The 14,180-nt window shown below is 41.8% G+C and overlaps 1 protein-coding gene across 22 annotated transcripts in view; it reads left to right on the top strand.

Moving 5' to 3' along the window:
* Positions 1–14,180, top strand: part of TBC1D5 (TBC1 domain family member 5) — a 567,716-nt gene that overhangs the window by 497,143 nt on the left and 56,393 nt on the right. For all 22 annotated transcript variants that reach the window (XM_067033841.1, XM_067033850.1, XM_067033846.1 and 19 more), the window contains one exon: positions 12,085–12,248. In XM_067033841.1, coding sequence (XP_066889942.1) covers positions 12,085–12,248 — 164 coding nt within the window. The remainder of the gene's footprint in view (positions 1–12,084; positions 12,249–14,180) is intronic.

The raw sequence follows: 14,180 nt of genomic DNA, 5'->3' as shown, positions 1-14,180 counted from the left end.
TAAAGCTTGACCTCTCTGGCCAGGCTAGAACCAGGTCTGTTTCAGGGGCTGCAGGTACAGCCTGCTTCCTTCCCCTCTTGTGGCACCAAGATGTATATTTTTAACAAGTAGACCTGAGCCCTCTTGCTGTCTGTCACTCAGATCTGTGAGGGACCAAAGTGTCACCAGGCGGGGCCCAACTGCGTCCTGTCTTCTCCGGGTCGCCAAATGACATCAAGGCGACCCCCTTCCTGTCGCCACAGCACCGGGCTTCCCAAAGGCTTTGCCCTTCCCGCTTCGTTGAGCCAGACCTCCCACCAGCAACCCCCAGACTTCCTAGCCTCCTGAACGTTTTGCCTTTGGCTGTCCTGTGTCCAAATCCCCCAGCTGGTCTCAGGTTTATGGGGGTTCTGCCCGACTATTTAGGAATACAGCCCAACCCCTGTTCTTGCTTCCCGTTGAGTTTAATGAGAGAAAAGTCATGAAAATATTATGCATGAGGCATAGTAGGAACATAATAAATATTCTTCCCCTTCCTCCTTTCCTCTCTCCCAGCCACTCTGTGGTCAGGGTCCCCACTGATGCTTGTCAACTCAGGCTCTTGACAGATAACCTCCATTGACACGTAGCACAGGGGACCCAGAAGTTTTATTGAATCTTTCAGAGAAGGACAGAGAGTGAAGGAAAGATTTAATATACACAGACATGGCCATATCTAGTCCAAGGAGTCCCTTTGTGCATGTTAGAGAAAGGTACATCCCCATCCTGCGCAGACGTAGCTCGCACCAGGGCGTGCATCCAAACCCGCAGGCGCTCCCGGGCGTGGCATACGTGGTGGTCCTGGGCTCAGAGCCAATTAGCCCAGGTCTGTGGGCAGTCACCGGGCAGTGCAGCCAGTGGAAGGACAGTCCAGCAGGAGAGCACTGGCAGGTCTGTGACCACAGGACTGCCTGTGAACCCGCCTGCTCTGGATCTGGAAGTGCCCAGCGTGCTGGTAATGGTCTGGGTCTGCGCAGCGCGTAGCAGACGCCGGGAGCCACGCTGAGCCCTTTACACACGCGACCCACCTAGGACACACAGCGCACGTGAAGTGGGTGAGAACTGGGCCTGTGGAGGGTCAGTGACTCGTTCAAGGCCGCGCAACTAGATACCAGCTGAGCTCAGACTCTAGCCTAGGTGCTGACTCAGCAGGTATTGGTTTGAGGAATTGTGCTTTGCAAGTGTCTCTCAAATCTATTACCCCAGCTTTAGTTGAAGCCTTATAATCTCTTGCATGGGCCAGTGTAGGAGATGCCTCGTTCAGCCAAGCTCCTGTAAAACTCAGGCTACTTTCCTGCTTAACATCTGTAATAACTCCCATCGCTACTGACAAGAGAAAGGCCAAACCCCTTCACATGAGAAAAAGCTGCTCTTCTTGGTCTAGCTGGCCCTATTTTTAGAGCCCCACCTTCCTTCTTGCCTCCCTCTCCCAGAGCTGGATGACCAAGAGAGAAAGCAGCTCCCATTTGGGGTACCGGCAACTTTTAGAAAGAATTTGATTCCCTCCTCCCCACCCCAGCCCACCCCGGAGAAAACCATTGAAGTAATCATCAAATGAAACAGAAGCACTCTGTTGAACTTCATCCTATTTTGTTTACACTGGTATTGGTGTCATTTTCAATTCCATATGGATGACAGGAAGCACTGAAGGATTAATCAGGCTTTGTCTGAGCTCGATGTTCCCAGGAGTCTAACTGCCTCGTAAATACCATGTTTTCTGCCCCAAAATGACCTTCCCTGAGCCATGACCCCCACCACTGCCCACTCCTCAGATTTCAAGATGTAGCTCACAACTCTGATGGCCTGAGACAGGATTGGATGGTCCCTCTTTTATTTTTTTTTTTTAAACATCTTTATTGGAGTATAACTGTTTTACAATGGTGTGTTAGTTTCTGCTTTACAACAGAGTGAATCAGTTATACATATACATATGTTCCCATATCTCTTCCCTCTTTTGTGCTTCCAGAGTCCTGCTGTTCATACTTCTGTGTCTGCTTTTACCACCTGGGGTTGTAGGTTAGTCAGTGCAGGCACAAGGCTGTGTTTCCCTTGTGCTGCTGTTTTAGGAGCTTCTCACGAGCTCCTGTTGTGGTCATCCCCCCATCCTCGGCGCTGGGCAGAGTTTCCAGGGACATTTCCTCAGATCAGTCTGCACAGGGCTTGTTCCCCGATGTTTGGTTATGAAAGGAAGACCGGGCATTCCCAGGGTGGCTTGAGAATAGGTCTGTATTTAGTATATTCAAGAGTGCCTTACCATATAATCAATCGTAAATAATTGTCTTGGGTCAGGACTTTGGAGAATTCGGGTAGGAAGCTTTTGGGGGAGCGCCCTCAGGGTCAATACGGGGGGAGTCAAAGAAGCAGTGTTGCCCTCAGTTGTCTGTTTTGAGACAAGGGGGCCAGACTTTGTCCTCTGTCCACCCAAACCAGTCACTGGATTGGAGCTGTTCCCCGGGGAAGGGGCATGATCTTGGGCAAAGCAGCTCTCCTCGGCTGGGGCTGTTTCCAGAGAGGAAGCCATGAGAGCCAGTGGCAGCCAACACTGCCCGCGTCTGGGAGAACAAGTGCCTCGGTCCCGAAGCGGGGATCTCTGCTGGGCTCCGCAGGCTCCTCTAGGAATGAGCATCGGGTTTTGGTGCAACACAAGAAATGGTTAATGTTGTTCCTGTCAGTTAAAAACTTTCAAAGGTTTACAAGAGTATCAGGGCTACTGTGAAGTGTATGGGCTACAGGCGTGTTGAGAGTCCTGGCTCCTCAGCTTAGGAGCTGTCCAGGTAAGGCCCGGGTGATGGAATGTCTCATCCATTTACCCCGTTATTGTCCCGATCCATGTGCTAGGCCTGGAAAGGGCAGGAAGTCTGACGGTCCTTTCTTCTGTCTCACATGCTGGTGACTCTGTCTTCTTAAGGTCTAAATGTCTATGGTCCCAAAGGGCACAAAAATGTTAACTAATTTCTATAATTGAGGGGAAATGTATCTTGTACAGAGTTTTTATACGAGATACAGGCCAAGTAGTACTTTATTAATACTACCACCAATTTGGAATTTGGTCATTCAGAGGTAAATTCTGATAAGAGCTGGCTTAGTTTTATCTCTGAAAAGGTAGTTTGCCCAGGAGAATAATAGCTACAAAAGAAACTTAGGGAGAACAAAACACTTTCAAGTTCTTTCTGGATTGGATAACTAGATACTAAATCTCACCCAGTAAATAACTGCTGAGCTAATTTATTAAAGCAGGTATTCAAAAGATCTCTCCTAGATATGTCATTAGCTTATTTTGTTATGGTTACTTTACGTAACAGGCTGCGTGTTGTGAAAAACATTTGGAGATTTAGATTGTTAAGTGGTTTATACCTGTCCTGTCCAGTGTGGTGTCCACTAGCCACACAGGACCTTAGAGCGCTTGAAATATATGCTATTTTTTTTTCCATTTTGGAAGAAAGATGGGGGCAAAAGTTGTTGTAGTCCACAGAATTCTAACTTTTTCCAGCAGTATAATAGAATTTAAATGATTCTACCTGGAATTTTATTTTTTATTTATTTATTTTTTTTTTTTTGCGGTATGCAGGCCTCTCACTGCTGTGGCCTCTCCCGTTGCGGAGCACAGGCTCCGGACGCGCAGGCCCAGCGGCCATGGCTCACGGGCCTAGCCGCTCCGCGGCATGTGGGATCTTCCCGGACCAGGGCACGAACCCGTGTCCCCTGCATCGGCAGGCGGATTCTCAACCACTGCGCCACCAGGGAAGCCCAACCTGGAATTTTAGATTAACTCAGAATCTGAACTATAATGTCAGATGTTCAGAGTCTAGAGATCATAAGTAGAGAAATACTTCTGAAATACTTAAGAAATAATAATGAGCATTTCCCACTATTTTAACAGTTCTGTGAATCAAAAGTCTGATTCAGGTCTCAGCAAGCTAAAACCAAGGTGTCAGGAGGCTCTAGGGGAGAATCATCTGTACTGTTGGCAGAATTCACTTCCTTGTGACTGTAGAACCAAGGTCCCCATGTCTTCACTGGCCGTCATCTGAGGGCCATTGCCAGCTCTAGAGGATCCACACTGACTCACGTCCTTTCCTCCACGTTCAAAGCCAACACCACCAGGTCAGCTCTCTCTCCTGCTTCAGCTGCCTTCTTTTTCTTTAGTCACAGCTCTGACTCCTTCTTCTACTTTCCTGTTTCACTGTAAGGACTCATGTTCACACTAACCCACCATGATCACCCAGGATACTCTTCGCATCTTAAGGTTCTTTAAATCACACCTGCAAAGTCTCTTTCACCACATAAACTAGCATATTCATAGGCTCTGGAGACTAAGGGCATAGGCATTATTCCACCTGCCATATAATATGGCTTTGGGGGGAAAGATATGAATGGTCAAAATTGACCCAAGAAAAAGTAGGAAACTTTAATGAGGAATTAACATAGAAAAAATCCAAAGAGCCGCTATAGTAGTACTTTTAAAAAGTCACCAGCACCAGAGTTATAGGTGAATGATCCAAATTTTGAAGGGACAGATAAATTCAGTTGTATAAACTTAGAAAAAGATGGAAGTTTTTTCATTTCATTTTGTGAAGAAAACCATGTTCTCATGAATCAAAATGCTTTGGCTTCTTAGGTTTCTTTTTTTCTGTGGACTTTTAAAAGTAATTTGAAACTCAAAGCTGAGCAAACATTCCTTTTGTTTTAGCTTTATCTTCAGCCACCCCAAGGCAATAAAAGCTTCTTAAGGAGTAGAGTTCCAAGGAGCAAGGAGAAAATGTTCATAAAAGGAAAAAGAAAAACCTAGGTTTATAATAAACACTTAAGTTGTTTTTCACTTTATCATCTTGGATAAGAAATGCCTTCCTAAGTAGGACCCTAAAAACAGAAGCCAGAAAGGTAAATGTAGACATACACAGACATATATACAAAGGGCTATGTTCTAGAATTTAGGAGGAACTCCCCTAAATCAGTTTTTTAAAATGAAATTAACCGAGACAATTTACAGAGGACCTTCAGATGGCCCATATTATTATGTTAAGAGATATTGTTTAAAAAGATATTCAGCCTCACTAGTTGGCAAGAAACTTCAAGCTAACATAATGAAGTCTTCCTTCCATCAGGTTAACCAAATGAGTAAGTAGATAAAGATATCATACATCATATTACATTTACACTTATATATAAATATATATTACACGCATATATGTCTGTTAAAATCCTAGGAGGAAGCAGTTTGGAATCATCTAAATTTAAAATGTACATACCATTAAACATAGCAGTTCCATGTATATAAATTTATCTTACAGAAATAGCCAACTGTACCTAAAGATGTACCTCTCCAGAGTGTTGTCATTTTGTTTGCAAAGGCAAAAAGTTAGAAAAATCCTAATTATTCAGGAGCGCTACAAAATTTCTTTCTTCACATTCCTTAAAAAAGGTAAGGCAGATTTTTATATAAATGAAAGACAAATTTTCATGACCAAGTCCAAAAAACATGTTACAGAGGGATGTACTTTTGGAATAACAGAATAAGGACCTCTGAAAAATCTGTTTTTCCATAAAAGTAACAAGAAGAATGGCTAGAATGCCAAAATTAACTTGTTCAGAACTCTGAAAATTAATCAAAGGATTGAGTCAATTTGAGGAGCATCTATTCAAGAAAAAAAATGGCTGAATCCCAGTAACAACCATGAGAAATGAAATATTTCCTGCTATATCAATAAACAGAGGATGTCACAGTCATCAAGGATCGCAGCCCTCCAATGTGAGCCGAGGAAACTCAGGGCTGAAAAGAATACCTGCCATCTAGCAGCCATCAGACTGCAGCCACTCCCTGTGGTGAGCCCTGAGGAAACTCAAGATGTGTCTGGATGCTGGCCCCAGATAGCTGAGGTGCATATCAAAGGAATGATTTCAGTGAGCCAAGACTCTTGAATCTTCCCATGCTTAGAAAAGCGCTAAATGCCTTAACTTGAGATATCTGGTTTTCTTTACTTAACAATAATCTTTTGATGTTCAGACTACCTGCCCTTTGTTACAAAACTCCTTGGTAACCTGGCTCCCCCACCCCACTCCCCCGCTCATCTCCTCAGAGCAGCTTCTCAGACCTATCTGAAATGCTGTCTCCCGGGGCTGCAATCCCCATTTTGCCCCAAATAAAACTTAACTTACAGCTCTCACGTTGTCCCTATATATTTTTTTAAGTCAACAACCGCATGCTTTGTAATATTTTAACTTTCCCAATTTCCACCCTCTCTCCCCAGCTCTGCCATAGCCTTTGATAAAGAGCAGCCTTGCAACCACTGGAGGAAAAAGAATGAATATGGAGCACCCTAAAAGTCCCGTCCCCAGTAAATGTCACTAGTTGACCTGTGCAGCAGCACCCTCAAAAAACCTCTTTCTTAGGGCTTGTCTTTATTGGACTTTAATCAGAACTCGCTAAAGGAGAAACCCTATCCACAGAGCATCCATTGAAAATAATCAGTGGCAGTTACTTAACATGGCAGCTGCCCAAGGCAGAAATGGAGCAAACAAGAGGCTAACCAAAAACTTAACAAGAAAATCAGGGGCTAGCAAAAAACTTAAAAGGAAAATCTAAAGAATAAGATGTCCATCGGGGGTTTTGAAAAGCTCCAGTATATTCCTGGGAATCGAGAAGGCCACACACATGCATGATTATACACATGCCCAGGGAAGATTTAAGAAGGGTTTAAACTGTCAACTCTGTGAGGCTCTGCATAGACAAGAATGAAAGCTAGAGCAGAATTGTAAACTGCATGCTGAGCACTGAAGGCATGCCTGAAGACACACGTACAGAGACCCTTGCACAGAGGCTCAGAGACTGACTGGTTCAAGGCATTTAAGGAAGGGAAATTTCTGTCTCTTAACTGACCACTAAGCTAACCGAGCAGAGACTTCAGGGGCACATGATAGTAAAGAATATAGACTTTACAGAATTAGTTTAGGGAAGTCACTAAAAAAACAAAACAAGCAGAAAGAAAAACAAATTTGGGGGTTGGGATGGGATCTAATTTGTAGAGCTGCCACATTATTTTATTAAAATGGCCAGTTTTCAATAAAAAGTCTGAGACATATAAAGAAACAGGAAAGTATGGCCGTATTATAGGGGATAAAGCAGTCAATACGCACTGCCCCTGAGGAAGCAGAGACACTTACTTGACTTACTAGATCAGTAAGCTATTAAATCAGCTATTACAAATATCTTGAAAAAGTTCAAACTGTGTCTGAAGATCTACAGGAATGTATGAGACCAGTGTCTCACCAAATAGAGAATATCAATAAAGCAATAGGATTTTTTTTTTGAAGAAACAAATAGATATTCTGGAGTTGAAATACAATAACTCAAATGAAAATTTCACTATAGAGGATCAACAGTAAATTTGAGCTTACAGAAGAAAGAATCATAACTTAAAGATATGTCAATTGAGATGATCTGGTTTGAAAAGCAGAAAGACAAAAGAATGAAAGAAAATGAACAGATTCTCAAAGACTTGCAGAATACCATCAAATATACCAACATACAGATGATGGGAATTTCAGGAGAGAAGAGAGAGAAAGGTGCAGAAGGAATATCTGAAGAAGTGCTGGCAGAAGTATTCCACAACTTTATGAAAAACATTAGTCTGTGTATCCAAGAAGCTCCGTTAACTCCAAGCAGGGTAAACTCAAAGAGATCCACACCTAGACACACAGCATGGACAAACTGCTAAAAGCCAACAACAAAGAGAGAAACTTGAAAGCAGAAAGAGAAAAACAATTCACAATATACTAGAGAACCTCAATAAGATTAACAGCTGATTTGTCATAAAAAATCATGGAGTCCACAAGGCAGTAGGATGATATATTCAATAATTCTATATCTAGTAAAACTATCCTTCAGAAAGGAGAAATTAAGACAGTCACATAAACAAAAACAGAATCCAATGCTAGCAAATCTGCCCTGTAAGACATAATAAATGGAGTCCTGCGGGCTGAAATGAAGGGATACTATAAATGAATTCAGATCCACACAAAGAAAAAGAGCACTGATAAAGGTAACTACATAGGTAAATATAAAATACAGTATAAATGTATTTTGTTTATGTCTTATATTGTTACCAGAGCAGTACTACCCAAATTGATCTATGTATTCATCGCAATCACCATCAAAATCTCGGTGTCTTTTTGGGAGAAACTGACAAGGTGATCATAAAATTCATCTGGAAATGCAAAATCCCCCTAAAAGCAAAAAAACAGTCTTGAAAAAGAACAAAATTGGAGAACTCATACTCCTTGATTTCAAAACTTACTATGTAGCCCGTAATCAAGACAGTGTGGTACTGTCATAAAAATAGGCATGTATAAATGGAATAGAGTTGAGAGCATAGAAATAAACCCTTACATTTGTGGTAAGTCGATTTTCAACAAGGGTACCAAGACCATTCAATGGGGAAATAATAGTCTTTTCTAGAAATAGTACTGGGAAAACTGGATCTCTGCATGAAAAAGAATGAAGTGGAACTACTTCCTCACATTATATACAAAAAATAACTCAAAATGGACCAGACTTAAATGCAAGAGGTAAAACTATAACACTCTTAAAATATAGGAGTAAATCTTTGTAATTAGGCAATGTCTTCTTAGACATGATACCAACAGCACAAGCAACAAAAGAAAAAATAGGTAAATTCATCAGAATTAAAACCTTCTTGGTTTCAAAGGATACCATTAAGAAAGTGAAAAGGCAGTGCCCAGAATGGGAGAATTCTTTGCAAATCATATATCTGAAATGGAATATATGAAGAATCCTTACAGCTTAACCGTAAAAAGACAAATAACCCAGTGTTAAAAATGGGCAAAAGGTTTGAATAGGTGTTTCTCCACAGAAGATATACAACTGTCTAATAAGCACATGAGCGCAACATCATTAGTCATTTGCATTGGTAAATTGCAAATAAAAATCACAGTGAGATACCACTTCATACCCACTAGGGTGGCTAAAATATAAAACAGCCAAAAATATGTGTTGACAGGATGTGGAGGAACTGGAACCCTCATAGGATGCTGATGGAAATGTTAAAATGGTGTAGTTATTTTCAAAACTGGTTTGGCAGTTTCTCAAAATGTTAAACACAGACTTACCATAGTGACCCAGCAGTTTCACTCCTAGGTACTGACCCAAGAGAAATGAAAACATAGGTCCACACAAAATTTTATACATGACTGTTTGTGGTACAAACATAATAATAATAGCCAAGAAATGGATACAAGCTATAAATGTCCATCAACTGATGACTGGATAAGCAAAATGTGGTCTATCCATACAATAGAGTATTATTTGGCAGTAACAAGGAATGAAGTACTGGCACAGACTACAGCATGAATGCACCTTGAAAACATTGTGCCAACTGATAGAAGCCAGGCACAAAAGACCACATATTGTATAATTCCATTTATATGACATGTCCAGAAAAGGCAGAGCCATAGAGACAGAAAGTAGATTAGTGGTAGCCAGGGGATATTGGGAGGAACTGCCAATGGGCACAGGTTTGTTTTTTTGGGTGATAAAAATGTTCTAAAATTAGAAGGCGATAGTTGAGAATCTCTGTGAATATACTAAAAACCACTGAATTATACACGTTTAAAAGGTGAGTTTTATGGTATGTAAATTATATCTCAATAAATCTGTTATTTTTTTTATAAAGGCAATTTTCACATTTAGTCTGTTTACAGTAAAAATATATTTACGAATTAGTGGCATAATTTTAAAAAGAGAAAATAAATAGGTGGTTCCTGAGGTCTTTTTCAGCTCCAGCGTTCTAGGACCCTCTACCAGTGAGCTCGTCACCATACAGTGTAGCCCAGGGAAGTTATGACCTAGAGCCTGCAGGTGGGTGGGAGACAGACAGAGGCAGGGGAGGGAAGAAGGGAAGGTGCGGCGGGCTGAGACAGTCTAGACCCTGAAGTCAACATCAGATGCTTCTATGGCCTCGGACTCTGCTGCCCCTCCTTTCCCAACCTCAAGACCACCTCTGTCCTCCTCAGGGCTCAGCTCTGACATCACCCACTGCAGGTTGGATTCTCCAGGAAGCAGACCCTGAGACGGAGTTAGAAGTACAGAAGGCTTACTGGGGACTAACATCTGTGAAAGGAAGAGAGGAGGGGATGGAACTAAGAAGGGGGGTGTCATCAGACTGCGATGCAGACCTCACGGAGGTCTCTGGAGGCTGAGCAGGAAACCTTGAGGCCAAGTTTCTAGTAGAAGAGCCCTGTGTTGTCAGGTGGAAATGGGTCGGCCCTTTACTGCTGGTCGCTGACTGACAGTCACGTGTGAAAACTGACTTAATAAAAATAACAGCTTTATTGAAGTATAATTCATATGCCATCAAGTTTACTTTTCTTTAAGTGTATCATTCAGTGATTTTTAGCGTATTCACAGAGATGCTCACCTCATACCACTATCTAACATTTGGAGTTAAACTTGATCCCTCTCATTCCTCTCATGGATTCGTCAGTAAATCTCATCAGTTTTGTGTAGAATCTGACCTCTTCTCACCACCAAGCTGTGACCATTCTGCTGACTTGGATTTTTGCAATGGCAAAAATTGTTTCCCCTCTTTTTTTGCTCTCTCCCACCCCTAAACTGTTCCCAATGCAGCAGTCAGAGGGATCCTTTTAAAATTAAGTCAGATCATTTCACTCTCCTGCTCAAATCCTCTAGCAGCTTCTACTGGCTTCACTTCTCAGAGGAAAAGTCATCAAAATTGTCTACAATTCCTCACCTGATGTGATGCCCCCAGGCCTCATCCCCTCCCTCCATTCTTAGCTTTAGCCTCACCTGATGTGATGCCCCCAGGCCTCATCCCCTCCCCCCATTCTTAGCTTTAGCCACACTGGCCACTCTGCTGTTCTTCAGAACCACCAAGGTCCTGCTTGGGGCCTTGGCACTTGCTGTCCCTTCATATTGTCTGCAAAGCTGGTATTTTACCTTCTTCAAGTTTTTGCCCAAATGTCCTGCACCTCAGTTCTCAGTGACGCCTTCCCTGAGCATCCTGTGTCAAACTGCACACCCTCCTCCGACACTGACAATCCCCTTTCCTGCTTTCTTTTTCCCCACAGTGTTTACTACCATCTAAAATCATATATCTTTTATGAATGTATGTGTCTGTCTCACCTCACTAGAAACTGAATGCCTTGAGGGATGGGAGTTTAGATGGCTCAGTTTCCACCCTCTCCCGGCCCCACTAAGTGCCTGGTACTTACTAGGCCCTCAGTAACTATGGGTGAGTGAATGAATAATTGAATGCACACCAAGTGCTGCGCTAGGTCCTTAAATCCTCATAACAACCTTCCGGAAATGTCCCCATCATATACGTGAGACCTGCGTGGGTCCGGCCGCAGCCAATTCTGTTCACCTATCTTCTGCGCCATGCTGCCCTCCCAGCAGGCCTTCCTAGAGCCCTTGCTCCTGTCTAAGGGAGCTTCGTGGCTCCAGAACCTCTCAGTGAAAAAGGCACTGCAGGGAGTCACAGATGCACCCACTCTGATGTAGGGACCAGTCTTGGATGTAGCCCTTGAACCAGCACCTTGTCCCATTTCCAGATGCTTCTACTATGGCCTGGGGGTAGCGGTGTATCTGTTCTGCAATTAATGAAAAGGAAAGGGGTGCTTTTGAAAAACTGGTGAAGGATTTAGGGGTTTTTTGTATATATTAATAATACAATGTGCCATATAATTGTTTCTGGCTTCTGTTATTAAGGATGATTCCATTAGTGAGGGAAAATCCAGTCATTTCACCTGTGATTTCTGAAAATTGGATTTTTTCATTTTTTGATGTGCATACCATGCTTGGACCATTGTAGTTTAAATAACGCACAGAAAACTATAGCAATACTTCATTGTTTTAAAAAATCGGCAGCTATTCTGATACATAAAAATACATGCATCTTAATACTCCATAGTGTCGTTATGTTGACGGGGTGAATAAAGAAGTATTCTAATTGATCATTTATTAAAAGCAGTAAATTCAGTAGCAGTGAAAGAGTCTGGTGTCTCATTATTGCTACTTAATTTTTCTTACAGGACAAAGCTCTAAAAACATCCGTTCATCTCCAAGCATTGAGAGTTTGCCTGGAGGAAGAGAGTTCACTGGCTCCCCACCTTCATCTGCTACTAAAAAGGATTCCTTTTTCAGCAACATCTCCCGTTCACGCTCACACAGCAAAACTATGGGCAGAAAAGAATCTGTAAGTATTTTAAGGAAGGTTTTCTTTTTATCCTATATTTTCCTCTAGAATGCTGCATTTTTGAAAGCCTCTCTTCGTGCCTAGTTTTATAAAGTTATTAAAATTTTTATGGACTAAAATGAACTATTTCATCAGAAATATTTGTATTATTATAATTTAGTAATATTTTAACACTCTGATCTATATTACACTGGGGTCAGGGTGAGGGGAAGTAGCATCAATTAAAATAAGTTGAATCCCAAATCTTCATCCTTTTTTTCCTCTACAAATGCCTTTGTCAAAGCCTGTATTGTCTTCTAAAATGCTAACAAATAGCATTATACCAAACCACAGAATAAGACACTGAAACCAAGCTGTTTTTTCAGTTTTAAGTATTTCTTGAAAATGAAAAACAGCTATTTTACCAATTGTTTTTAAAAGTTATACAGATTACCTTTCAATTATGGTGTATTGATAGCTGCTGTCTAAGATCCTTTGTATATATTACTCAAAAGGACACAGCTAACGCATATCAACTACAATACTTTAAAAATCTCATTGTTTCTGAAAAAATGTTTTAAGTCACCTTCACAAGAGATAAAACATTTAGTCACACTTTATAGCTAGTTCAACCCAGTATTCTAATATGAAGAATTCATCTGCCCACGGGAAGAGGCTGTAAATGCAAGGTCTTACAGCCAAGGACTAGCTGTTGCTGAAATAGTGCTAAGATGGAGGGGTGGGCTGTACAACCTTTGAGGGATAATTATTTAAGGTACATAGGCCAGATAACAGCATGGTATCTATCTGTGTGACTGTATAACACTCAGCTTCTTGGTGCTTCCACCACCTCATCTGCAAGTTAAACAACATACTTTGCCCTCTGAAGGGAAGAGTTCACCACACACTCTCTCAGGTGCTTTCCACGTGTAGGAACCATGCTTCTCTAATTTGTAGAAGAGGAGAGTGGAACTTTCATTTGCAAATGGCAGCTTTAATGCAAGCAGTTAGCTCTGCTGCCTTCTAAACTCCACTCCAAGAACAGTTAAGGTCGTTTCAGATAAACCCTTGAGGAATAAGGAAACAGGAGAGACCATAGCAGCTAGCTTTTGTTACTTGGAAAGCAGATGTTAAGTGGAAGCTAACTTAGCGGCCTAAGAAAGCTGTGAATGCTAAGTCAGCAGTAGGGAAAAAGCAAGAAGCAACCTGAGTGAGATGGTAAAACCCTCTAGAAGCTCAGGAACTGGATACGGGGTGAAGGTGGAGCTGAAGACATGAGGACTGGTTAGAAGTTTCTTCAAGAAGCGGATAGATTCCCATCCTCACTCTGGCAGAAGACTGGAGGTTTAATTCTCTGGAAAGTGTGAAACAGAATGTCTCTGGACTGAGAGAGATCAGGAATATTCGAGTATGAGACGACCCTCCTGGAAAAGGGTGTTGAATATATTTAAATACTGAATTGAGATCCCCAGGCCTCACCCCACTTGCTTCCCAGAACACCAGTAAGTATGTCCCTTCAGGCAGGAGATTGGAAGGGTTTTCTCTAGGCAGAAGTCACAAATAAAAAAAACCTTAGGGGTTCTCCAGGGAAACAGCCAGTTCACTTTACAGTGAACTCAACCATCACAGGCCTATCTAAGCACAGAACTTTCTCTTAACTTGTAGTTCACACTATTTTATATGAACAAGACAGGCAAGAATCACCATATACTAGAGGAGAGCATGTAATAGTGACAGACAGACAGAAACAAATAGATAAAAAGCAACTGGGAAGAAACAAGTCTTTGCAGGAGAACGCTTCAGAAAAGAATATTCATCCAGAGAATAACAACAACAAAAGCTATTAGAAATTAAAAGATGACATCTGAAATGTAAAACTCAATAGAATAGTTGGAAGATAAAATTGAGGAAACCTCCCCAGAAAATAGGATACAAGACAGAAATGGAAGGTAA

The sequence above is a fragment of the Kogia breviceps genome, chromosome 5, assembly GCF_026419965.1.
Source record: "Kogia breviceps isolate mKogBre1 chromosome 5, mKogBre1 haplotype 1, whole genome shotgun sequence".
Lineage (NCBI taxonomy): Eukaryota > Metazoa > Chordata > Mammalia > Artiodactyla > Physeteridae > Kogia > Kogia breviceps.
This window is presented reverse-complemented; position numbering and strand designations above follow the sequence as displayed.